This window comes from Oncorhynchus clarkii, chromosome 33 (genome assembly GCF_045791955.1).
Source record: "Oncorhynchus clarkii lewisi isolate Uvic-CL-2024 chromosome 33, UVic_Ocla_1.0, whole genome shotgun sequence".
Lineage (NCBI taxonomy): Eukaryota > Metazoa > Chordata > Actinopteri > Salmoniformes > Salmonidae > Oncorhynchus > Oncorhynchus clarkii.
The window spans coordinates 22,265,764-22,290,386 of record NC_092179.1 but is presented as its reverse complement, the minus strand read 5'-3'; the positions used below and the strand labels follow the sequence as shown (position 1 = coordinate 22,290,386).

Here is a 24,623-nt window from a genome sequence, read left to right as displayed (position 1 = left end):
TTCAAAACCGATACCGATACAGATTATTGGACCAAAAAAAGCCGATACCGATTAATTGGCCGATTTTTATTTATTTATTTGTAATAATGACAATTACAACAATACTGAATTAACACTTATTTTAACTTAATATAATACATCAATGAAATCAATTTAGCCTCAAATAATGAAACATGTTCAATTTGGTTTAAATAATAAGTGTTGGAAAAGAAAGAAAAAGTGCAATATGTGCTATGTAAGAAAGCTAACGTTTAGGTTCCTTGCTCAGAACATGAGAACATATGAAAGCTGGTGGTTCCTTTTTTTTTTCTTCAATATTCCCAGGTAAGAAGTTTTAGGTTTTAGTTATTATTGGAATTATAGGACTATTTCGCTCTATAACCATTTGTATTTCATATACCTTTGACTATTGGATGTTCTTATAGGCACTTTAGTATTGCCAGTGTAACAGTATAACTTCCATCCCTCTCCTCGCCGCTACCTGGCCTTGAACCAGGAACCCATCGACAACAGCCACCCTCAAAGCAGCGTTACCCACATGCAGAGCAAGGGGAACAACTACAACAAGTCTCAGAGTGAGTGATGTTTGAAACGCTATTAGCGCGCACCCCGCTAACTAGCTAGCCATTTCACATCGGTTACACCAGCCTAATCTCGGGAGTTGATAGGCTTGAAGTCATAAACAGCTCAATGCTTGAAGCATTGCGAAGAGCTGCTGGCAAAACGCACGAAAGTGCTGTTTGAATGAATGCTTATGAGCCTGCTGGTGCCTACCATCGCTCAGTCAGACTGCTCTATCAAATCATAGACTTAGTTATAACATAATAACACACAGAAATACGAGCCTTAGGTCATTTATATGGTCAAATCCGGAAACTACAATTTCGAAAACAAAACGTTTATTCTTTCAGTGAAATACGGAACCGTTTCGTATTTTATCTAACGGGTGGCATCCTTCAATGTTATGTCATAATTACGTACAATTCTGGCAAATTAGTTCTCAACGAGCCAGGCGGCCCAAACTGTTGCATATACACTGACTCTGCATGCAATGAACGCAAGAGAAGTGACACAATTTCACCTGGTTAATATTGCCTGCTAACCTGGATTTATTTTAGCTAAATATGCAGGTTTAAAAATATATACTTCTGTGTATTGATTTTAAGAAAGGCATTGATGTTTATGGTTAGGTACATGTTGGAGCAACGACAGTCCTTTTTCGCGAATGCGCACCACATTGATTATATGAATTATATGCAACGCAGGACACGCTAGATAAACTAGTAATATCATCAACCATGTGTAGTTAACTAGTGATTATGATTGATTGATTGATTGTTTTTATAAGATTAGCAACTTACCTTGGTTTCTTACTGCATTCACGTAACAGGCAGGCTCCTCGTGAGGCAGGTGGTTAGACGTTGGACTAGTTAACTAACTGTGAGGTTGCAAGATTGAATCCCTGAGCTGACAAGTTATAAATCTGTCATTCTGCCCCTGAACAAGGCAGTTAACCCACTGTTCCTAGGCCGTCATTGAAAATAAGAATGTGTTCTTTAACTGCCTTGCCTAGTTAAATAAAAGCTGTAAAGGAAAAAAAATTAAAATCATAATCTGCAAAATCGGCATCCAAAAATACTGATTTCCGATTTTTATGAAAACTTGGTATCGGCCCTAATTAAATCGGCCATTCCGATTAATAGGTTGACCTCTACTCCGGAGACCTGAAAATAGCTGTGCAGTGACACTCCCTGTTCAACCTGACAGAGCTTGAGAGGATCTGCAGAGAACGGCAGAAACTCCACAAAGACAGGTGTAACAAGCTTGAACCCAAGAAGACTCGAGGCTGTAATCACTGCCAAAAGGTGCTTGAACTGAGTAAAGGGTCTGAATACTTATGTAAATGTCATATCAGTTTATTTTTAATACATTTGCAAAAATGTCAAAAAAAAAACTTTTTGCTTTGTCATTATGGGGTATTGTGTGTAGATTGATGGAAAAAAACAATTTAATCCATTTTAGAATAAGGTGGTAACGTAACAAATTGTGGAAAAAGTCAAGGGGTCGGAATACTTTCCGATTGCACTGTGTGTACAGCAGTGTGTGTCCATGCCTGCATGTGAGCATACATTTCCTGTGCACGTGTGTATTACCATGTCTTTGGTAGGTTCGTCGATGCTCTGGGAGGTGGCACTGACAGTATCTGGTGAGCCAGCACCGTCCTGCTCCCCTGTGCCCATGGCCGCTACTGCTGCTGCCTCCTTGGCAATTTCTGTGGCACTCTGCTCCCTCACCACATCCTTAAAGCCTGAGATGGACACGTCGTCTGTGGACATAGAATAAATTAAAATTGGTGGTCTGCAACCAAAACATTGATAAATACCAGACAACTAAAAACTCAGCAAAAACATTAACAGCCCTTTTTCATGAACCTTTCTTTCAAAGATAACTCGTAAAAATCCAAATAACGTCACAGATCTTCATTGTAAAGGGTTTAAACACTGTTTCCCATGCTTGTTCAATGAACCATAAACAATTAAAGAACATGAACATAATTAATGAACATTCAATCACCCACGTGGGTATATGCGCCTAAAAACCAATGAGTAGATAGGAGAGGCTGGACTTGCAGCGAATCAAGCGTCTAAAATAGAGCCAAGTTATATTACAGTGCCTGGTACGCAGACGCCCGTTGACAGTGGATGAAACGACTTAACAACATGTATGTACATTTATTTTGCAACGCAGCTGGTTTGTTCAACATATTAGGGGCCAAGATTAATTTCTACAGCATCCTGAGGTTGAAGAGGCTTTGTTGTGCCTTCTTCCCCACACTGTCGGTGTGAAGGAACCATTTCACATTCTCAGTGAGGAACTAGAAGCTGTTGACTATCCACTGGCCTGTCGATGTGGATGGGGGCGTTCTCTCGCTGCGGCCTACTGAAGTCAACGATCAGCTCCTTCGTTTTGTTGAGGGAGGTTATTTTCCTGGCACCACTCCACCAGGGCTCTCAACTCCTCCTTGGCTGCCTCATTGTTGTTAGTAAAATCAGGCCTCGTCAGCAAACCTGATGAATGAGTTGGAGACGCGTGTGACCACGCAGTCATGGGTGAACAGGGAGTACAGGAGGCGGCTGACCACGCACCTGAGGGGCCCCCGTGTTGAGGGTCAGAGTGGTGGAGGTGATGTTGCCTTCCTTCACCACCTGGGGTCAGCCCGTCAGGAAGTCTAGGACCCAGGGCCCTGTGTGTGTGTGTGTGTGTGTGTGGTTCCTACCCCTCTCCAGCAGGCTGTATGTGTCTGTGTCTCCGTCCTCCATCAGGTAGCTGTCTATGGAGAGGTTGTCCAAGGACTGCAGAGACGGAGTCTTCTTCATGTTCTTATAGGACACTGAGAAACTGGACTGGGAACGCTCCCTCATCAGACGCCCGCTGGAACACAAACAAACAGAGTGAGTGTGAGAGAAGAGTGAGGGGAAAGAAAAACAGGAGTACTGTGGACCTCAAGGCTTGGATATGAATAGCCCTGCGCCCCGTTTCCCAAAAGCATTTTAAGGCTGAGTTCATCATCAGAACCATTGAGCTGGTCCTAACAATGAACTTAGCCTTAAGATGCTTTTGGGAAACCGGGCTCAGGTCTAGACCGTTGACCTAGCCATGGCTATCTGCTATTAGTCATCAGATAAAGGCTACACACACTATTCACCGGGTACACACACCAACTTGCAGCGTGTAAATGTATAGAGACCCACATACACTCCCACAGATATACACCCAACCACAGACAATTCTACATGCACACGTACAGATACAACACACACACACCACACCGTGAACAGATATTTAAAGGAATGCGGACGCACACACAGACAGACCCATAGCGTGTCTTACATGTTGGAAATAGAATAAAGGGAGGTGGACCGGGTGTTTGAGGAGCTGAGCCGGTCAGAAACCACTGACAGACTGCCTTTCCTTTGTAGAGAGAGAACACACACACACACACCTCGAATGGGTCAGAGCAGAGGACACACTGAGCTACAGAGTAGAGTAGCAGAGTGAGAAAATCACACACACGCACACAAAAAGACAGATGCACACCTTGTATGGGAGCTCATTGGACAAGGCAGAAACACACACAAATGAACAAACACCTCTTATTAGGTGACAACATTGATATTGTGACGTATAGGGCAGGTACAGTACGATCACTGTATTTACACAGACATGATGTAGAACCACCTACTGATGTGATGGGACTGACCAAGTAACAGTAAAGTAACATTAAATGATGCTTTACTAAGCTGGGCATGAATAAGTGAGTAACTGTAATGACATCTGGAGGAAGTATTTTTGTGACTGAGTATTGCAGTAATAGGAGTGACTAGTAAAGATGAAGATGAAGACAGTAAAGATGTTCTTATTGTTTGCTTTGGAGTGAATCATCACTGTGAATGTTTTACAGTCTGACCGTCTGAATAGCTGAACAATCTGTTATGGAAGTAACGGAATCAGTGTTCCTCTGGAGAAATGGGTAGCAGTAGAGGGGAAAGGTCAGGGGGTTTCCCTCCCCCACTGTTTTGGGGGTCCCCCCAGAGAATTTTGAAGCAGAAGGACTGAGAAGCTCACTTCTGGTAACTTTTTAAAAGGACATTCTATCAAAAATGTATGAAAATAAAATTGTTGACACCAACCAAAATATAATTTCTACCTCCAGAAATTAGCCAAATAACATATTGGTAAAATTATTTGTTTAAATTGTAACATGCTTATAGCCTATGCATGGTTCATATGATCAGGTATGCTATTAGCAATAAGCATTATCACCTTTATCCCAACTGATGCAGCATAGTGGCTATAAATAAATAGGCTGAAGCATGGTGTAGCCTATCTGCATTTACCCTGTTGGGCTAATCATTAGTAGAGTCCTGCATCGGGTCAGATACGCATGGGTGAGCCCCCCCCAAAAAATAAAAATCAGCAAGCCGGTGGAATAAAAAAAAACGTTTCAACCCGTGGGTCAGAAAAATTACATTGCGGGTCGGGAAATATTTTTAAAATCAAGTTATTAATACACTTTCAAACCCCAGGCGCTTGTTGTGTTGTGAATTCCATTCTGTGGACGGCGAGACAGACATAAGGCTACCAGCCAAGCACGCATTGAGAGTGTGTGGAGCCGGGAACTGTCCATTCTTCGTGAGGTGCTAAAATTGTCCACGTGCAGCGCTTATGTTCCCTCTCCCCACCAGATAATTTGTATTTATTTAACTAGGCAAGTCAGTTAATTAAGAACAAATTCTTATTTACAATGACGCCTACCCCGGTCAAACTCGGACGACGATGGGCCAATTGTGCGCCGCCCTATGGGACTCCTAATCACAGCCGGTTGTGATACAACACATTACAAAGCGTATTTTTCCTGGGTAGGTTACGTGAAAATGGCTAACGTAGGCCTAACCGGAGAAATAAAAACTAAGGTTATGATAAAGGAATAGGCTACATCGCCGTGGAAATGTGCTGTGGGAGTGAAATCTCCAGTTTAGAAGACCAACACAGTAGACGAATACACAGCTGGCACAGAGTGCAAGCAGGTAGGCCTATTTTCGATCATTCATTTAATTCTAAGTTATTTATTCCATTCATTCAGCGTTCCTTCATTAGACCATACGCAGGCCATATAAAGAGTAAACCGGTGTGACTGGTAAAAGTGTGAGCAGCCTATAAATGCAGCAGATTTTTGATTCTGGTAATTCCCTCCCTATGACACTCGTAACTTTAACTCGAGAGGAATATTTATCTGGCATAGAACACACAACAAGCCGATTATGTAAATAGAGGAACTATTATACTGTGGGGTTGTCTGATTTTGTCTGCAGAGGAAAAGTACATGTGGACTGTTCCAGCATCTTCAAAGTGCACCTCGGTATACATTTTTTAAATGTCCCATATTTTTTTGCAGTGGCAGCAATTATTTTGCCATGGCACCACAGCTAAATGACTGCAGTGGAAACACTTGGCTGGAAAAGGACTGTTACAGTAAGGACAGTCTAAATAACCAGACTGTATTATGATAATGAAGGAAGGGAATTACCTGGAAATAGACTCAGGCAATCTGGCCCCAGGGTTCTTCTCGTTCCAGTCTTTGGTGGAGAGTGGGTCTGAGAGAGTGGGGTCTGCCCTGGAGGACTCACCCTGCTGGGCTGTACAATCAACTCCGGTCCCCGGCTCCTCTCCCCCAGTCCGGGCCTCCAGGATAGCCTCTCCCAACTCCTCTGAACTCGATCTCCCTGTCCTTTCGTCAAAAGACGCCTTCAGGTTGGGGGCAGAGGCGGGGATGAGAGGGGCGGGGCCTTGCGTTATCCCACCCTCTACCCCACACATAAGCTGGTCCACTGTACAGCTTCCCTTCGTCCCAGCCCCCTCTACGTGGGTTCCTCTATCCCCCCCCTCCCCTCCGTCACTCCCAGTCTCCAAGGTGCATCTACTCTCCGAGGGGGACAACTCCGACCCTAGGGGGGAACCAGGACCCTCGGGCTGGGGGACCGGCTTCAAGAGGAGAGCTATCTCCGCACTTTTGAGCAGGATCCCCACACAGGCACTGAAGGGATGGTGGTCTGGAGGGGGTTCCGATGTGGTCTTTGCCTTGTCTCGTTTGAAGCCCATCCCCTCCAGGTCCTGTTGCAGGGTGTGCTGCAAGGCTTTGATGCTGCGCTGCAGCCGCATCAGGAACATGTACTGCCTGTGGCTCACCTGGACACACATTATGCTCATAACTACACACACTTCAGTATTCTCAAATAAACACAGTGTAACACATGTTGGTTCACATTATACACACACGTCATACATTAATACAAAGTGTACAAAACATTAGGAACACTTCCCTAATATTGAGTTGCACCACCATCCTTTTGCCCTCAGAACAGCCTCAATTCATCGATGCATGGACCCTACAGGGTGTGGAAAGCGTTCCACAGGGATGCTCGCCCATGTTGACTCCAATGCTTCCCGCAGTTGTGTCAAGTTGGCTGGATGTCCTTTTGGTGGTGGACCATTCTTGATACACGGGAAACTGTTGTGTGAAAAACCCAGCAGCGTTGCAGTTCTTGACACACAAACCATTGCACCTGGCACCTACTGCCAAAACCCGTTCAAAGGCACTTAAATATTTTGTCTTGCTCATTCACCCTCTGAATGGCGCACACACACACGTGGCATTAATCAGGGACCATAGACTGACCAGGTGAAAGCTATGTTATGAAAAGAGAATGTTCCTAATGTTTTGTACACTTAGTGTATAAACCCCCACACACACACACACACACCAAAATATATGAATCACCACTCACCTGTGCGCTCAAATGCTTCTGTACGTGCACTAACATGTGCATGTCTGCCTCCTTACTGGAAGACGAGGAAGGTGGGGGGATGTTGTCCAGGGACAGTGGCTTGTGAAGCCCGTTGCTAGGCGGCAGTGAGGCCTCTGTTGCCGTGGCGTCCGTAACAGTACTATAGTACTCCTTTAAAAGCCTCTTCCTCTGCAGACGTCCTACGGTATCCACAGGCTCGCTCTTGGCCAGGCCTGCAGCAAGGGGCGTTCTCTGCCCTCTCGAAGCCCCGCCCATTAGCCGCTCCTGGTGCTGGGCGTGTCTGACCGGCTGGCACGCCCACAGAGTGAGGGGGAAGGCGTCAACGAAGGGCTGGGGCCGCCCCTTCCCGCCGCGCGTCCCCTCGTAGTCCACCCAGAACTGGGCAAAGTGAACCGCCCACAAGTCTGTGGCAGCTGGCATTTTTAGGGCATCCACGCCCAACGAGGGCGACACCAACCCTTTATACACATTGTGCAACATAGTGTCCTGCTCATGCGCGTGGCGCTGGAAAACGGGGTGGATCACCGGGAAGGAGGTGGAGGAGCGAGGGAAGGAGGAAAAGGAGGTGGAGAAGAACTGTTGTTCTTGGAAGGAGAGGAGGAGGGCTTCCAGGTGGGAGCGGGAGCAGTTGGGGGGGTGGCGGGTGTTGGTGGCCACCATCTCCGAGCATTGGACAGAGACGGAGCGGGGGAGGTCCTGGGGATAGGAGGGGTCCCTGTCCGTGGGCACTACCAACTGTGGTGGGGGAGAGAGGAAGAGAAACACATTATTAGAAAATATACATAGAGGTCATCAATGGGTACAAGATGACTAATGAGAGTCATTTACAATCTGTTGAAATGTAAAGACTATGCTCTTACAGAAATGGAGTGTGTTGACCTTTTCAAGGGCTTTTTTCACAGCTATGGTAGCGTTTGCATTTCTCAAATGACTGGATCAAAGTGTCCAAGTACTGAATGAGTGTGGGATATGAACAGCGACATAACATCATGACAGAGCCTGTGGTTGTGTATCCTTTCTGCCCTCTACCTTGAGCATTAGTCCGTCCACCCTGATGTCGATGTGCTCGTCAGGCTTCTGTTCCTCGTCGTTGAGCTTGTAGAGCTCCATGAACTGTTCCAGGCTCTGCCTCAGGTCCAGCGTAAACAGGTTGCACCACACCAGGCTCCTGGGGTCCAGCACCAGCTGCAGCGCATTCAGCTGCACATACAGGTTGGGGCAGGGGACTGCAGGAGGTGGGGAAGAGAAGATTATATAATAATCAATGCAAGGGACTGCAGGAGGTGGGGAAGAGAAGATTATACACTGCTCAAAAAAATAAAGGGAACACTAAAATAACACATCCTAGATCTGAATGAATGAAATATTCTTATTAAATACTTTTTTCTTTACATAGTTGAATGTGCTGACATTTAAAATCACACAAAAATTATCAATTGAAATCAAATTTATCAACCCATGGAGGTCTGGATTTGGAGTCACACTCAAAATTAAAGTGGAAAACCACACTACAGGCTGATCCAACTTTGATGTAATGTCCTTAAAACAAGTCAAAATGAGGCTCAGTAGTGTGTGTGGCCTCCACGTGCCTGTATGACCTCCCTACAACGCCTGTGCATGCTCCTGATGAGGTGGCGGATGGTCTCCTGAGGGATCTCCTCCCAGACCTGGACTAAAGCATCCGCCAACTCCTGGACAGTCTGTTGGTGGATGGAGCGAGACATTAAGTCCCTGATGTGCTCAATTGGATTCAGGTCTGGGGAAAGGGCGGGCCAGTCCATAGCATCAATGCCTTCCTCTTGCAGGAACTGCTGACACACTCCAGCCACATGAGGTCTAGCATTGTCTTGCATTAGGAGGAACCCAGGGCCAACCGCACCAGCATAACGTTCTCCACTGCGTCTCCAGACTCTGTCACGTCTGTCACGTGCTCAGTGTGAACCTGCTTTCATCTGTGAAGAGCACAAGGCGCCAGTGGCAAATTTGCCAATCTTGGTGTTCTCAGTCAAATGCCAAACGTCCTGCACGGTGTTGGGCTGTAAGCACAACCCCCACCTGTGGACGTCGGGCCCTCATACCACCCTCATGGAGTCTGTTTCTGACCGTTTGAGCAGACACATGCACATTTGTGGCCTGCTGGAGGTCATTTTGCAGGACTCTGGCAGTGCTCCTCCTTGCACAAAGGCAGAGGTAGCGGTCCTGCTGCTGGGTTGTTGCCCTCCTACGGCCTCCTCCACGTCTCCTGATGTACTGGCCTGTCTCCTGGTAGCTCCTCCATGCTCTGGACACTACGCTGACAGACACAGCAAACCTTCTTGCCACAGCTCGCATTGATGTGCCATCCTGGATGAGCTGCACTACCTGAGCCACTTGTGTGGGTTGTAGACTCCGTCTCATGCTACCACTAGAGTGAAAGCACCACCAGCATTCAAAAGTGACCAAAACATCAGCCAGGAAGCATAGGAACTGAGAAGTGGTATGTGGTCACCACCTGCAGAACCACTCCTTTATTGGGGGTGTCTTGCTAATTGCCTATAATTTCCACCTGTTGTCTATTCCATTTGCACAACAGCATGTGAAATTTATTGTCAATCAGTGTTGCTTCCTAAGTGGACAGTTTGATTTCACAGAAGTGTGATTGACTTGGAGTTACATTGTGTTGTTTAAGTGTTCCCTTTATTTTTTTGAGCAGTGTATAATAATCAATGCAAGGGACTGCAGGAGGTGGGGAAGATTATATAATAATCAATGCAAGGGACTGCAGGAGGTGGGGAAGAGAAGATGATATAATAATCAATGCAAGGGACTGCAGGAGGTGGGGAAGAGAAGATGATATAATAATCAATGCAAGGGACTGCAGGAGGTGGGGAAGAGAAGATGATATAATAATCAATGCAAGGGACTGCAGGAGGTGGGGAAGAGAAGATGATATAATAATCAATGCAAGGGACTGCAGGAGGTGGGGAAGAGAAGATGATATAATAATCAATGCAAGGGACTGCAGGAGGTGGGGAAGAGAAGATGATATAATAATCAATGCAAGGGACTGCAGGAGGTGGGAAAGAGAAGATGATATAATAATCAATGCAAGGGACTGCAGGAGGTGGGAAAGAGAAGATGATATAATAATCAATGCAATGGACTGCAGGAGGTGGGAAAGAGAAGATGATATAATAATCAATGCAAGGGACTGCAGGAGGTGGGAAAGAGAAGATGATATAATAATCAATGCAAGGGACTGCAGGAGGTGGGAAAGAGAAGATGATATAATAATCAATGCAAGGGACTGCAGGAGGTGGGAAAGAGAAGAGAGGATGGAAACTAGAAATGAGTGGAGGGGGAAGAGAAGAGGTAACGCACTAATGCATTCACCTTTCCCTCAGCACTAACACACCCGATTCACATAAACATCAAGTCAAGACTTCAAACAGTTCAATCAGATGAGTTAGCGCTAGGCTGGAGTAAAACCCTTACACCCTGTAGGATGAGGGTCTAGGAATCAAAAACTAGGAACTGAATGAGAGTAGGAACCAATCTTACTGGGGTAGTCTTTTCCGTCAGGGAAGTAGTATTCAGTGAACTCGACGTGGATGGCAGGCATCTCAGGAGGGAGGTACAGGGACTTCTTATTACAGGAGATCATGGCCTTAGGGCTGGAGCGACGCTGGTCTGCTGTGGACACCTGATACACACACACGGGATGAGGTCAGTACGAGAAGTGGGTGGATCAGATAAGCACGTCAACTGTGTGCGTGTGCTGACCTGGTAGATGCTGAAGTCAGCTATCCTGAGGACAATGGAGCTGGACAGGAGCTGCGTCCTGGGGGTCTGGGGAGAACTGAGGATACTGGTAGAACTAGTACTGATCTTACCTAGAAAGGAGAGGTGAAGAGAGGGGGGGAGAGAAAGGATGGTAGGGAGAATAAGGAGACAGAGTGGGGAGAGAAAGGATGGTAGGGAGAATAAGGACAGAGTGGGGAGAGAAAGGATGGTAGGGAGAATAAGGAGACAGAGTGGGGAGAGAAAGGATGGTAGGGAGAATAAGGAGACAGAGTGGGGAGAGAAAGGATGGTAGGGAGAATAAGGACAGAGTGGGGAGAGAAAGGATGGTAGGGAGAATAAGGAGACAGAGTGGGGAGAGAAAGGATGGTAGGGAGAATAAGGAGACAGAGTGGGGAGAGAAAGGATGGTAGGGAGAATAAGGAGACAGAGTGGGGAGAGAAAGGATGGTAGGGAGAATAAGGAGACAGAGTGGGGAGAGAAAGGATGGTAGGGAGAATAAGGAGACAGAGTGGGGAGAGAAAGGATGGTAGGGAGAATAAGGAGACAGAGTGGGGAGAGAAACGGGGAAAAGAAAAAGAGACCCAGTCAGACCACCTGCCACACTCTGATGTCGTCTCAAAAGGTGTGTATCACCGCACACCGCGTGCGCACACCATCGGTTAGGGGGGTACCTGGCTCTAGGCATGAGAAGCAGCACTGTGCCCGCCCCCGTGCCCTCGCCCTCTCCCTCGCTCGTACCATGGCTCGTGCCCGCACCCACCCCGGGGGTAGGTCGTCTGGCCCCCTAACCACCACTATTCTTCCTCTTCCTGTCTCGTCCTGCCCTACGGGACCATACACACTGTCCCTAACGCTGGAGACACTGGAGGGATACCTGGACACTGGAGGGACAGAACTCAGAGTGACTAGGCAGTGTGATGCTAGGGAAACCAACACTTCACTTAATTCCAATCTAAAAATTACCCACTAGATGACATCAAGTGTATTCTAGTTCAGTTGAATGTCAACTGTCTAACCAACATCACTCTTCATGGGCTGCTGGGACAGATTCTTATAGTGGTTGAATAAAAAGTGAATCAGGACATATGCTCCAACACACACCTTTATTGGATTACTATGTTTCAATCACATTGAGGGGAGGTGTGTCTGTGTGAGTGTTTACCGTACTCTGTGTGTGTGCGTGCCTGTGCTGTTCTTTTGTTTACCGTGCTGTGGTGAGGAGTGAGAGTTGGCCGGGCCCTCCCGGTCTCTCTTGGCGGTCTTCAACATCTCCACGTTAGACTTGAACTCCTCCAGCAGACTCCTGGCCCAGCCCTCCCTGGCCTTAGTGGCCTCACTGTACTGCATCCAGTGGAGACAACTCTCACCTGGAGACAGAGAGATGAATGGGGGAGAGGACAGAAAGCAAAAGACGAGGGAGAAACCGCTGTCTAAGTACCTACTCTTGTCACTAATAGAGATGCTATACAGACAGAGAAAGACACGTTTTGTGGTGTTGAGAGATCAGAAAGATCACTATTACACCCATCAGCTGTGTGGCAGTTGGAGGGAGGTTGTGTAGAGGTTGTGGTGGTGTTCACCTGCTCTGTGGGAGGGGTAGTAATGTTGGAGGGTGGTTGTGTAGCGGTTGTGGTGGTGTTCACCTGCTCTGTGGGAGGGGTAGTAATGTTGGAGGGTGGTTGTGTAGAGGTTGTGGTGGTGTTCACCTGCTCTGTGGGAGGGGTAGTAATGTTGGAGGGTGGTTGTGTAGAGGTTGTGGTGGTGTTCACCTGCTCTGTGGGAGGGGTAGTAATGTTGGAGGGTGGTTGTGTAGAGGATGTGGTGGTGTCTACCTGCTCTGTGGGAGGGGTAGTAATGTTGGAGGGTGGTTGTGTAAAGGTTGTGGTAGTGTCTACCTGCTCTGTGGGAGGGGTAGTAATGTTGTAGGGTGGTTGTGTAGAGGATGTGGTGGTGTCTACCTGTTCTGTGGGAGGGGTAGTAATGTTGGAGGGTGGTTGTGTAAAGGTTGTGGTAGTGTCTACCTGCTCTGTGGGAGGGGTAGTAATGTTGGAGGGTGGTTGTGTAAAGGTTGTGGTAGTGTCTACCTGCTCTGTGGGAGGGGTAGTAATGTTGGAGGGTGGTTGTGTAAAGGTTGTGGTGGTGTCTACCTGCTCTGTGGGAGGGATAGTAGTCCAGGGTAATGTGACTGAAGGAGAGCTGCATGGCCCCACCAGTTATCCGCTTATTGATCACTGGAGAGAGGGTTGGGAGGGAGAGAGGGAGAGAGGGTTGGGAGGGAGAGAGGGAGAGAGGGTTGGGAGGGAGAGAGGGAGAGAGGGTTGGGAGGGAGAGAGAGGGTTGGGAGGGAGAGAGAGAGAGAGGGTTGGGAGGGAGAGAGAGAGAGAGGGTTGGGAGGGAGAGAGAGGGTTGGGAGGGAGAGAGAGAGAGAGGGTTGGGAGGGAGGGAGAGAGGGTTGGGAGGGAGGGAGAGAGGGTTGGGAGGGAGGGAGAGAGAGGGTTGGGAGGGAGGGAGAGAGGGTTGGGAGGGAGGGAGAGAGAGGGTTGGGAGGGAGGGAGAGAGGGTTGGGAGGGAGGGAGGGTTGGGAGGGAGGGAGGGAGAGAGGGTTGGGAGGGAGGGAGGGAGGGTTGGGAGGGAGGGAGGGAGGGAGAGAGGGTTGGGAGGGAGGGAGGGAGGGAGAGAGGGTTGGGAGGGAGGGAGGGAGGGAGAGAGGGTTGGGAGGGAAGGAGGGAGGGAGAGAGGGTTGGGAGGGAAGGAGGGATGCATGGAGGGAGGGAAGAAGGCAGAGGCAGAAGATAAGGTAATGCGTGTCAGAGCCCAACATGATGTGTAGGTATCAGACAGTCAGTCAAACATCTGTCTGAAGTTTGTGTGAAGCATGTGTGTGTTTTACATTTGTATGTGTGTATTAGCAGGCATGTCTATGTGCTGTGTGTGTGTGTACATGTGTCATACGTCTGTGCGTGTGTACCTCTGTCCTTGGCGTGTATGTCGTCACAGATGTGCAGGTCGAGGTGTGTGATCTGCAGGTGGTGGGAGGTCTCACACACGTCGAAGGCAGCGAACAGATTAGCCATGGTGGCGCTCTGGTCAGCCGCTGTGCCTGACGGCACCTGCTGGCTACGCACCTGCTGGGCTGAGGGGGGCGCCGACGACTCCTGGATATAGACCAGAGACCGTAAAAAATACAAACACAGATGCAGACACAGATGCAGACACCGGCACAGAGACATATTGAGATACAGACAGACACAAATAAAATTAAGTGCATCCAACTAGTGTTGCTTGAGATAATGGCGCCGTAGGGGATTTTTATGGGCTCCTAACCAACTGTTCTGTCTTGTGTGGGTTTTTTCACATCGTTTGTAACTTGTTTCGTACATAATGTTGCTGCTACCATCTCTTATGACCAAAAAGAGCTTCTGGATATCAGAACAGGGACTTTTTGACACAAAGGATACACTGCTTCTCTAAGGCCAGGCCTAAATCCCTGTCATTCGCATGAAGAACAGACGGAAATACAGGGGGTAATATATCTGTAATACCTACATGTTTCAAGCAGACCACCATAGTCCCTGTGCCCAAGAAAGCAAAGGTAACCAGCCCCAAATGACTACCGCCTTGAAGCACTCACGTCAGTAGCCATGAAGTGCTTTGAAAGGCTGGTCATGGCTCACATCAACAGCATCATCTTGGATACCCTAAACCCACTCCAATTCGCATACCGGCCCAACAGATTCACAGATGACGCAATCTCAATCGCACTCCACACTGCCCTTCCCCACCTGGACAAAAGAGACACATGTGAGAATGATGTTCATTGACTACAGCTCAGCGTTCAACACCATAGTGCCCACGAAGCTCATCACTAAGTTAAGGACCCTGGGAATAAACACCTCTGGAACCTGGACTTTCTGACGGGCCACCCTCAGGTGTTAAGGGTAGGCAACAACACATCTGCCATCTGCCATCCTCAACACGGTGGCCCCTCAGGGGTGTGTGCTTAGTCCCCTCCTGTACTCCTTATTCACACACGACTGCGTGGTCAAGCACGACTCCAACACCATCAAGTTAGCTCATGACAAGAGTGGTAGATCTGATCACCGACAACGATGAGAAAACCTATAGGGAGGAGGTCAGAGACCTGGCAGCGTGGTGCCAGGACAACAACCCCTCCCTCAACGTCAGCAAGACAAAGGAGATGATCATGGACTACGGGAAAAGGAGGGCCAAACACGCCCCCCATTCTCATCGGTGGGGCTGTTGTGGAGCGGGTCGAGAGAACTTCCTTGGTGTCCACATCACCAACAAACTACCATGGTCCAAACACACCAAGACAGCCGTGAAGAGGGCATTACAACATTTTTCCCCCCTCAGGAGACTGAAAAGATTTGGCATGGGTCCTTAGATCCTCAAAAAGTTCTACAGCTGCACCCTCGAGAGCATCCTGCCCGGTTGCATCACCGCCTGGTATGGCAACTGCCTTGCACCCGACAGTAAGGCACTACAGAGGGTAGTGCGTACGGTCCAATATATCACTGGGGCACAGCTTCCTGCCATCCAAGACCTATATTTATTTATAAAAATATATATATTTTATCTTTATTTAACCAGATAGGCCAGTTGAGATCAAGTTCTCATTTACAACTGCGACCTGGCCAAGATAAAGCAAAGCAGTGCAACACAAACAACAGAGTTACACATGGAATAAACAAACATACAGTCAATAACACAATTGAAAAGTCTATATACAATGTGTGCAAATGAGGCAAGATAAGTGAGGTAAAGCAATAAATAGGCCCTAGTGGCAAAATAATTACAATAAACACTGGAGTGATAGATGTGCAGAAGATGAATGTGCAAGTAGAGATACTGGGGTGCAAAGGAGCAACAACAAAAAATAACAGTATGGGGATGAGGTAGTTGGATGGGCTATTTACAGATGGGCTATGTACAGGTGCAGTGATCTGTGAGCTGCTCTGACAACTGGTGCTTAAAGTTAGTGAGGGAGATGAGTCTCCAGCTTCAGTGATTTTTGCAATTCGTTCCAGTCATTGGCAGCAGAGAACTGGAAGGAAAGGCGGCCAAACGAGGAATTGGCTTTGAGGGTGACCAGTGAAATATACCTGCACGTGGAGCGCGTGATACGAGTGGGTGCTGCTATGGTGACCAGTGAGTTGAGATAAGGTGGGGCTTTACCTAGCAAAGACTTAGATGACCTGGAGCCAGTGGGTTTGGCGATGAATATGAAGCGAGGGCCAGCCAACGAGAGCATACAGGTTGCAGTGGTGGGTAGCATATGGAGCTTTGGTGACTAAACGGATGGCACTGTGATAGACTGCATCCAATTTGTTGAGTAGACTGTTGGAGGCTATTTTTAAAAGAAGTCAACGGTCGGTAGGATAGTCAGTTTTACGAGGGTGTTTGGCAACATGAGCAAAGGATGCTTTGTTGAGAAATAGGAAGCTGATTCTAGATTTAATTTTGGATTGGAGATGCTTAATGTGAGTCTGGAAGGAGAGTTTACAGTCTAACCAGACACTTAGGTACTTGTAGTTGTCCACATATTCTAAGTCAGAACCGTCTAGAGTAGTGATGCTGGACGGGCGGGCAGCGATCGGTTGAAGAGCATGCATTTAGTTTTACGTGCATTTAAGAGCAGTTGGAGGCCACGGAAGGAGTGTTGTATGGCATTGAAGTTCGTCTGGAGGTTAGTTAACACAGTGTCCAAAGAAGAGCCAGAAGTATACAGAATGGTGTCGTCTGCGTAGAGATGGATCAGAGAATCACCAGCAGCAAGAGCAACATCATTGATGTACACAGAGAAGAGTCGGCCCGAGGATTGAACCCTGTGGCACCCCCATAGACTGCCAGAGGTCCAGACAAGGCCCTCTGATTTGACACACTGAACTCTGTCTGAGAAGTAGTTGATGAACCAGGCGAGGCAGTCATTTGAGAAGCCAAGGCTGTTGAGTCTGCCGATTAAGAATGTGTTGATCGACAGAGTTGAAAGCCTTGGCCAGGTCGATGAATATTGCTGCACAGTATTTTCTCTTATCGATGGCGGTTATATCATTTAGGACCTTGAGCGTGGCTGAGGTGCACCCATGACCAGCTCGGAAACCAGATTGCATAGCGGAGAAGGTACGGTGGGATTTGAAATGGTCGGTGATCTGTTCGTTAACTTGGCTTTCGAAGACCTTAGAAAGGCAGGGTAGGATAGATATAGGTCTGTAGCAGTTAGGGTCTAGAGTGTCTCCCCCTTTGAAGAGGGGGATGACCGCAGCAGCTTCCCAATCTTTGGGGATCTCAGACGATACGAAAGAGAGGTTTGAACAGGATAGTAATATGGGTTTGCAGCGGACAATTTTAGAAAGATGGTCCAGATTGTCTAGCCCAGCTGATTTGTCAGAGTCCAGATTTTGCAGCTCTTTCAGAACATCAGCTATCTGGATTTGGGTGAAGGAGAAATGGGGGAGGCTTGGGCAAGTTGCTGTGGGGGGGTGCAGGGCTGTTGACCGGGGTAGGGGTAGCCAGGTGGAAAGCATGGCCAGCTGTAGAAAAATGCTTACTGAAATTTTAAATTATCGTGGATTTATCAGTGGTGTCAGTGTTTCCTAGCCTCAGTGCAGTGGGCAGCTGGGTAGAGGTGCTCTTATTCTCCATGGACTTTACAGCGTCCCAAAAGTTTGTGCTACAGGATGCAAATATCTGTTTGAAAAAGCTAGCCTTTGCTTTCCTAACTGCCTGTGTATATTGGTTCCTAACTTCCCTGAAAAGTTGCATATCGCGGGGGCTATTCGATGCTAATGAAGTACGCCACTCGATGGTGTCAGAGGAAGGTCCAAACAAATGGTCAAAGACTTCAGTCACCCAACTCATGGACTGTTCTCTGCTACACGCACAGCATGCGGTACAGGAATGCCAAGTCTATGTCCAAGAGGCTCTTTAACATCTTCTAGATGTAAGACTGCTAAACAATTCATCAAATGGCCACCTTAGTGTAAAAACAAACTCGACTAGCCTGTACCCCCGCACCGGTACCCCCTCGGTATTGTTATTTTATTGTGTTACTAAATAAACAAAAGTAAAAAATAAAGTAAATATTTTCTTAACTATTTCTTGAACAGCATTGTTGGTTAAGGGCTTGTAAGTAAGCATTTCACAATAACCTGTTGTATTTGGCACAAACACAAATTGATAAGATTTTTAGGAGAGATGGGGGTGCAGTGCTCATTCTCACCAGCAGATGGCATAGTCTGCCACGTGTAGGTCAGAATGCTAAAAGCCCAGTTTGAGTCAGTACATGAATAATGGAGCGTGAGAGCAGCGCAGCAGAGAGAGCAGCGCAGGGAGAGAGAGGCCATATGGCAGAGGGACCGCACAGAGAGATGGGGGGGAAGAAAGAGGGAGGGAGAGAAGTTTGGACAGAAGGGTACATGACTGGGACGAATCATTTCTCCACTGTAGGTCTGTCTGACAGAGGAGTGACTGAGCACATAGCTAGCTGCTTCAGTTGTTAAGTGACCTGTACGCTCTCGTTGGTTGGCCCTCGCTTCATACTCGTCGCCAAACCCACTGGCTACAGGTTATCGACAAGTCTCTGCTAGGTAAAGCCCCGCCTTATCTCAGCTCACTGGTCACCATAGCAGCACCCACTCGTAGCAAGCGATCCAGCAGGTATATCTCACTGGTCACCCCCAAAGCCAATTCCTCCTTTGGTTGTCTTTCCTTCCAGTTCTCTGCTGCCCATGACTGGAACGAATTGCAAAAATCTCTGAAGCTGGAGACTCATATCTCCCTCACTAGCTTTAAGCACCAGCTGTCAGAGCAGTTCACAGACCACTGCACCTGTACATAGCCGATCTGTAAACAGCCCATCTACCTACCTACCTCATCCCCATACTGGTATTTATTTATTTTGCTCCTTTCCACCCCAGTATCTCTACCTGCACATTCATCTTCTGCACATCTACCATTCCAGTGTTTAATTGCTATATTGTAATTACTTCACCACCATGGCCTATTTATTTCCTTAACTCATTTGCACTCACTGTATATAGACTTTTTGTTTTCTTTGTTCTACTGTATTATTGACTGTATGTTTGTTTATTCCATGTGTAACTCTGTGTTGTTGTATGTGTCAAATTGTTATGCTTTACCTTGGCCAGGTCGCAGTTGCAAATGAGAACTTGTTCTCAACTAGCCTACCTGGTTAAATAAAGGTGAAATAAAAAAATAAATTTAAAAAAGTAAGAGTCTGCCTATCTGTGTGTGTTTCCTAGCCTGTGTGCGCACACGTGTCTACCTGCCTACGTGAGTGAGTGTGTCTGTGTCCCTGCCTACGTGTGTACCTGGTCCTCGGTGGCCATGCTCTTCCTCTGCTGAGCAGACTTGTCCATGGCCTCGCTGAGTGACTTGGCGTACTGGACCATGGCTTTGAGCTGGGAGTCAGTCAGCACCCACAGCAGGTCATCTAGGATCAGGATCAGCTTAGAGGCCACCACGTTACAGTCCTTGGACTGGAGATAAACACATTCTACATAGATTATTATATACAAAATACACACATTAATACTCATTATATATAGACCACACACACACAAATACATGCTTTATACATACAAGATACAGACACACACACCACGTTTCAGTCTTTCATCTCAAGACACACACACTGTCTTGGTTCAACATGGGAGGTAGTGTTATTCAAAAGGTGCATTCATCAATGGAAGATGTAATAAAAGTCATTAGACTGGAGAAAACACACACTCCATATCCATGACTGACTGACTGGAGAAAACACACACTCCATATCCATGACTGACTGACTGAAAACACACACTCCATATCCATGACTGACTGACTGGAGAAAACACACACTCCATATCCATGACTGACTGACTGGAGAAAACACACACTCCATATCCATGACAAACTGACTGGAGAAAACACACACTCCATATCCATGACAAACTGACTGGAGAAAACACACACTCCATATCCATGACTGACTGACTGACAACACACACTTCATATCCATGACTGACTGACTGAAAACACACACTTCATATCCATGACTGACTGACTGCAAACACACACTCCATATCCATGACTGACTGACTGAAAACACACACTCCATATCCATGACTGACTGACTGAAAACACACACTCCATATCCATGACTGACTGACTGAAAACACACACTCCATATCCATGACTGACTGACTGAAAACACACACTCCATATCCATGACTGACTGACTGAAAACACACACTCCATATCCATGACTGACTGACTGAAAACACACACTTCATATCCATGACTGACTGACTGAAAACACACACACCATATCCATGACTGACTGACTGAAAACACACACTCCCATATCCATGACTGACTGACTGAAAACACACACTCCATATCCATGACTGACTGACTGAAAACACACACTCCATATCCATGACTGACTGACTGGTTGAAAACACACACTCCATATCCATGACTGACTGACTGGTTGAAAACACACACTTCATATCCATGACTGACTGACTGACTGGTTGAAAACACACACTTCATATCCATGACTGACTGACTGACTGGTTGAAAACACACACTTCATATCCATGACTGACTGACTGACTGGTTGAAAACACACACTTCATATCCATGACTGACTGACTGACTGGTTGAAAACTCACACTTCATATCCATGACTGACTGACTGACTGGTTGAAAACACACACTCCATATCCATGACTGACTGACTGGTTGAAAACACACACTCCATATCCATGACTTACTGACTGGAGAAAACACACACTCCATATCCATGACTGACTGACTGGTTGAAAACACACACTCCATATCCATGATTGACTGACTGGAGAAAACACACACTCCATATCCATGACTGACTGACTGGAGAAAACACACACTCCATATCCATGACACACTCCATATCCATGACTGACTGACTGAAAACACACACTCCATATCCATGACTGACTGACTGGAGAAAACACACACTCCATATCCATGACTGACTGACTGGAGAAAACACACACTCCATATCCATGACTGACTGACTGACTGAAAACACACACACTCCATATCCATGACTGACTGACTGACAACACACACACTCCATATCCATGACTGACTGACTGAAAACACACACTCCATATCCATGACTGACTGACTGAAAACACACACTCCATATCCATGACTGACTGACTGAAAACACACACTCCATATCCATGACTGACTGACTGAAAACACACACTCCATATCCATGACTGACTGACTGAAAACACACACTCCATATCCATGACTGACTGACTGAAAACACACACTCCATATCCATGACTGACTGACTGAAAACACACACTCCATATCCATGACTGACTGTCTGAAAACACACACTCCATATCCATGACTGACTGACTAACAACACACTCCATATCCATGACTGACTGAAAACACACACTCCATATCCATGACTGACTGACTGAAAACACACACTCCATATCCATGACTGACTGGTTGAAAACACACACACTCCATATCCATGACTGACTGACTGACAACACACACTCCATATCCATGACTGACTGAAAACACACACTCCATATCCATGACTGACTGACTGGAGAAAACACACACTCCATATCCATGACTGACTGACTACACACACTCCATATCCATGACCGACTGACTGACTGAAAACACACACACTCCATATCCATGACTGACTGACTGAAAACACACACACTCTATATCCATGACTGACTGACTGAAAACACACACACTCCATATCCATGACTGACTGACTGAAAACACACACTCCATATCCATGACTGACTGACTGAAAACACACACTCCATATCCATGACTGACTGACTGACTACACACACACACTCCATATCCATGACTGACTGACTGACTGAAAACACACACTCCATATCCATGACTGACTGACTGACAACACACACACAATCCATATCCATGACTGACTGACTGAAAACACACACTCCATATCCATGACCGACTGACTGACTGAAAACACACACTCCATATCCATGACTGACTGTGTGACTGGTTGAAAACACACACACTTCATATCCATATCCATGACTGACTGACAACACACACACTCCATATCCATGACTGACTGACTGAAAACACACACTCCATATCCATGACTGACTGACTGACTGAAAACACACACACTCCATATCCATGACTGACTGACTGACTGAAAACACACACACTCCATATCCATGACCGACTGACTGACTGAAAACACACACACTCTATATCCATGACTGACTGACTGACTGGTTGAAAACACACACACTCCATATCCATGACCGACTGACTGAAAACACACACACTCCATATTAATGACCAACTGACTGACTGAAAACACACACACTCCATATCCATGACTGACTGACTGACTGAAAACACACACTCCATATCCATGACTGACTGAAAACACACACTTCATATCCATGACTGACTGAAAACACACACTCCATATCCATGACTGACTGTCTGACTGGTTGAAAACACACACTCCATATCCATGACTGACTGACTGACTGAAAACACACACTCCATATCCATGACTGACCGACTGACTGGTTGAAAACACACACTCCATATCCATGACTGAATGACTGAAAACACACACTCCATATCCATGACTGACTGACTGAAAACACACACTTCATATTCATGACTGACTGACTGAAAACACACACTCCATATCCATGACTGACTGACTGACTGAAAACACACACTCCATATCCATGACTGACTGACTGACTGAAAACACACACTCCATATCCATGACTGACTGACTGACTGAAAACACACACTCCATATCCATGACTGACTGACTGACTGAAAACACACACTCGATATCCATGACTGACTGACTGAAAACACACACTCCATATCCATGACTGACTGACTGAAAACACACACACTCCATATCCATGACTGACCGACTGACTGGTTGAAAAGACACACTCCATATCCATGACCGACTGACTGACTGAAAACACACTCTATATCCATGACCGACTGACTGAAAACACACACTCCATATCCATGACTGACTGACTGACTGAAAACACACACTCCATATCCATGACTGACTGACTGACTGACAACACACACTCCATATCCATGACTGACTGACTGACTGAAAAGACACACTCCATATCCATGACCGACTGACTGACTGAAAACACACTCTATATCCATGACCGACTGACTGAAAACACACACTCCATATCCATGACTGACTGACTGACTGACAACACACACTCCATATCCATGACTGACTGACTGACTGAAAACACACACTCCATATCCATGACTGACTGACTGAAAACACACACACCATATCCATGACTGACTGACTGACAACACACACTCCATATCCATGACTGACTGACTGACTGAAAACACACACTCCATATCCATGACTGACTGACTGACTGACTGAAAACACACACACTCCATATCCATGACCGACTGACTGACTGAAAACACACACACTCTATATCCATGACTGACTGACTGACTGGTTGAAAACACACACAATCCATATCCATGACCGACTGACTGACTGAAAACACACACTCCATATCCATGACCGACTGACTGAAAACAGACACACTCCATATCCATGACTGACTGACTGACTGGTTGAAAACACACACTCCATATCCATGACTGACTGACTGACTGGTTGAAAACACACACTCCATATCCATGACTGACTGAAAAAACACACTTCATATCCATGACTGACTGAAAACACACACTCCATATCCATGACTGACAGACTGACTGGTTGAAAACACACACTCCATATCCATGACTGACTGACTGAAAACACACACTCCATATCCATGACTGACTGACTGAAAACACACACTCCATATCCATGACTGACTGTCTGACTGACTGACTGAAAACACACACTCCATATCCATGACTGACTGTCTGACTGACTGAAAACACACACTCCATATCCATGACTGACTGACTGAAAACACACACTCCATATCCATGACTGACTGACTGAAAACACACACTCCATATCCATGACTGACTGACTGAAAACACACACTCCATATCCATGACTGACTGAAAACACACACTCCATATCCATGACTGACTGAAAACACACACTTCATATCCATGACTGATTGAAAACACACACTCCATATCCATGACTGACTGGTTGAAAACACACACTCCATATCCATGACCGACTGACTGACTGAAAACACACTATATCCATGACCGACTGACTGAAAACGCACACACTCCATATCCATGACCAACTGACTGACTGAAAACGCACACACTCCATATCCATGACCAACTGACTGACTGAAAACACACACACTCCATATCCATGACTGACTGACTGAAAACACACACTCCATATCC

The 24,623-nt window shown here is 46.6% G+C and overlaps 1 protein-coding gene across 3 annotated transcripts in view; it reads right to left on the bottom strand.

Moving 5' to 3' along the window:
* Nucleotides 1-24,623, bottom strand: part of LOC139392665 (bridge-like lipid transfer protein family member 3B) — a 55,474-nt gene that overhangs the window by 9,590 nt on the left and 21,261 nt on the right. For 2 of the 3 annotated variants that reach the window (XM_071140812.1, XM_071140813.1), the window contains exons 7-18: nt 19,502-19,669; nt 14,119-14,305; nt 13,298-13,381; nt 12,356-12,517; nt 11,130-11,239; nt 10,908-11,049; nt 8,397-8,593; nt 7,347-8,102; nt 6,089-6,747; nt 3,892-3,972; nt 3,278-3,432; nt 2,154-2,326 (exon numbers count right to left, since the gene is read on the bottom strand). In XM_071140812.1, coding sequence (XP_070996913.1) covers nt 2,154-2,326; nt 3,278-3,432; nt 3,892-3,972; nt 6,089-6,747; nt 7,347-8,102; nt 8,397-8,593; nt 10,908-11,049; nt 11,130-11,239; nt 12,356-12,517; nt 13,298-13,381; nt 14,119-14,305; nt 19,502-19,669 — 2,874 coding nt within the window. The remainder of the gene's footprint in view (nt 1-2,153; nt 2,327-3,277; nt 3,433-3,891; nt 3,973-6,088; nt 6,748-7,346; nt 8,103-8,396; nt 8,594-10,907; nt 11,050-11,129; nt 11,240-12,355; nt 12,518-13,297; nt 13,382-14,118; nt 14,306-19,501; nt 19,670-24,623) is intronic. The other variant, XM_071140814.1, reaches the window with a different exon arrangement.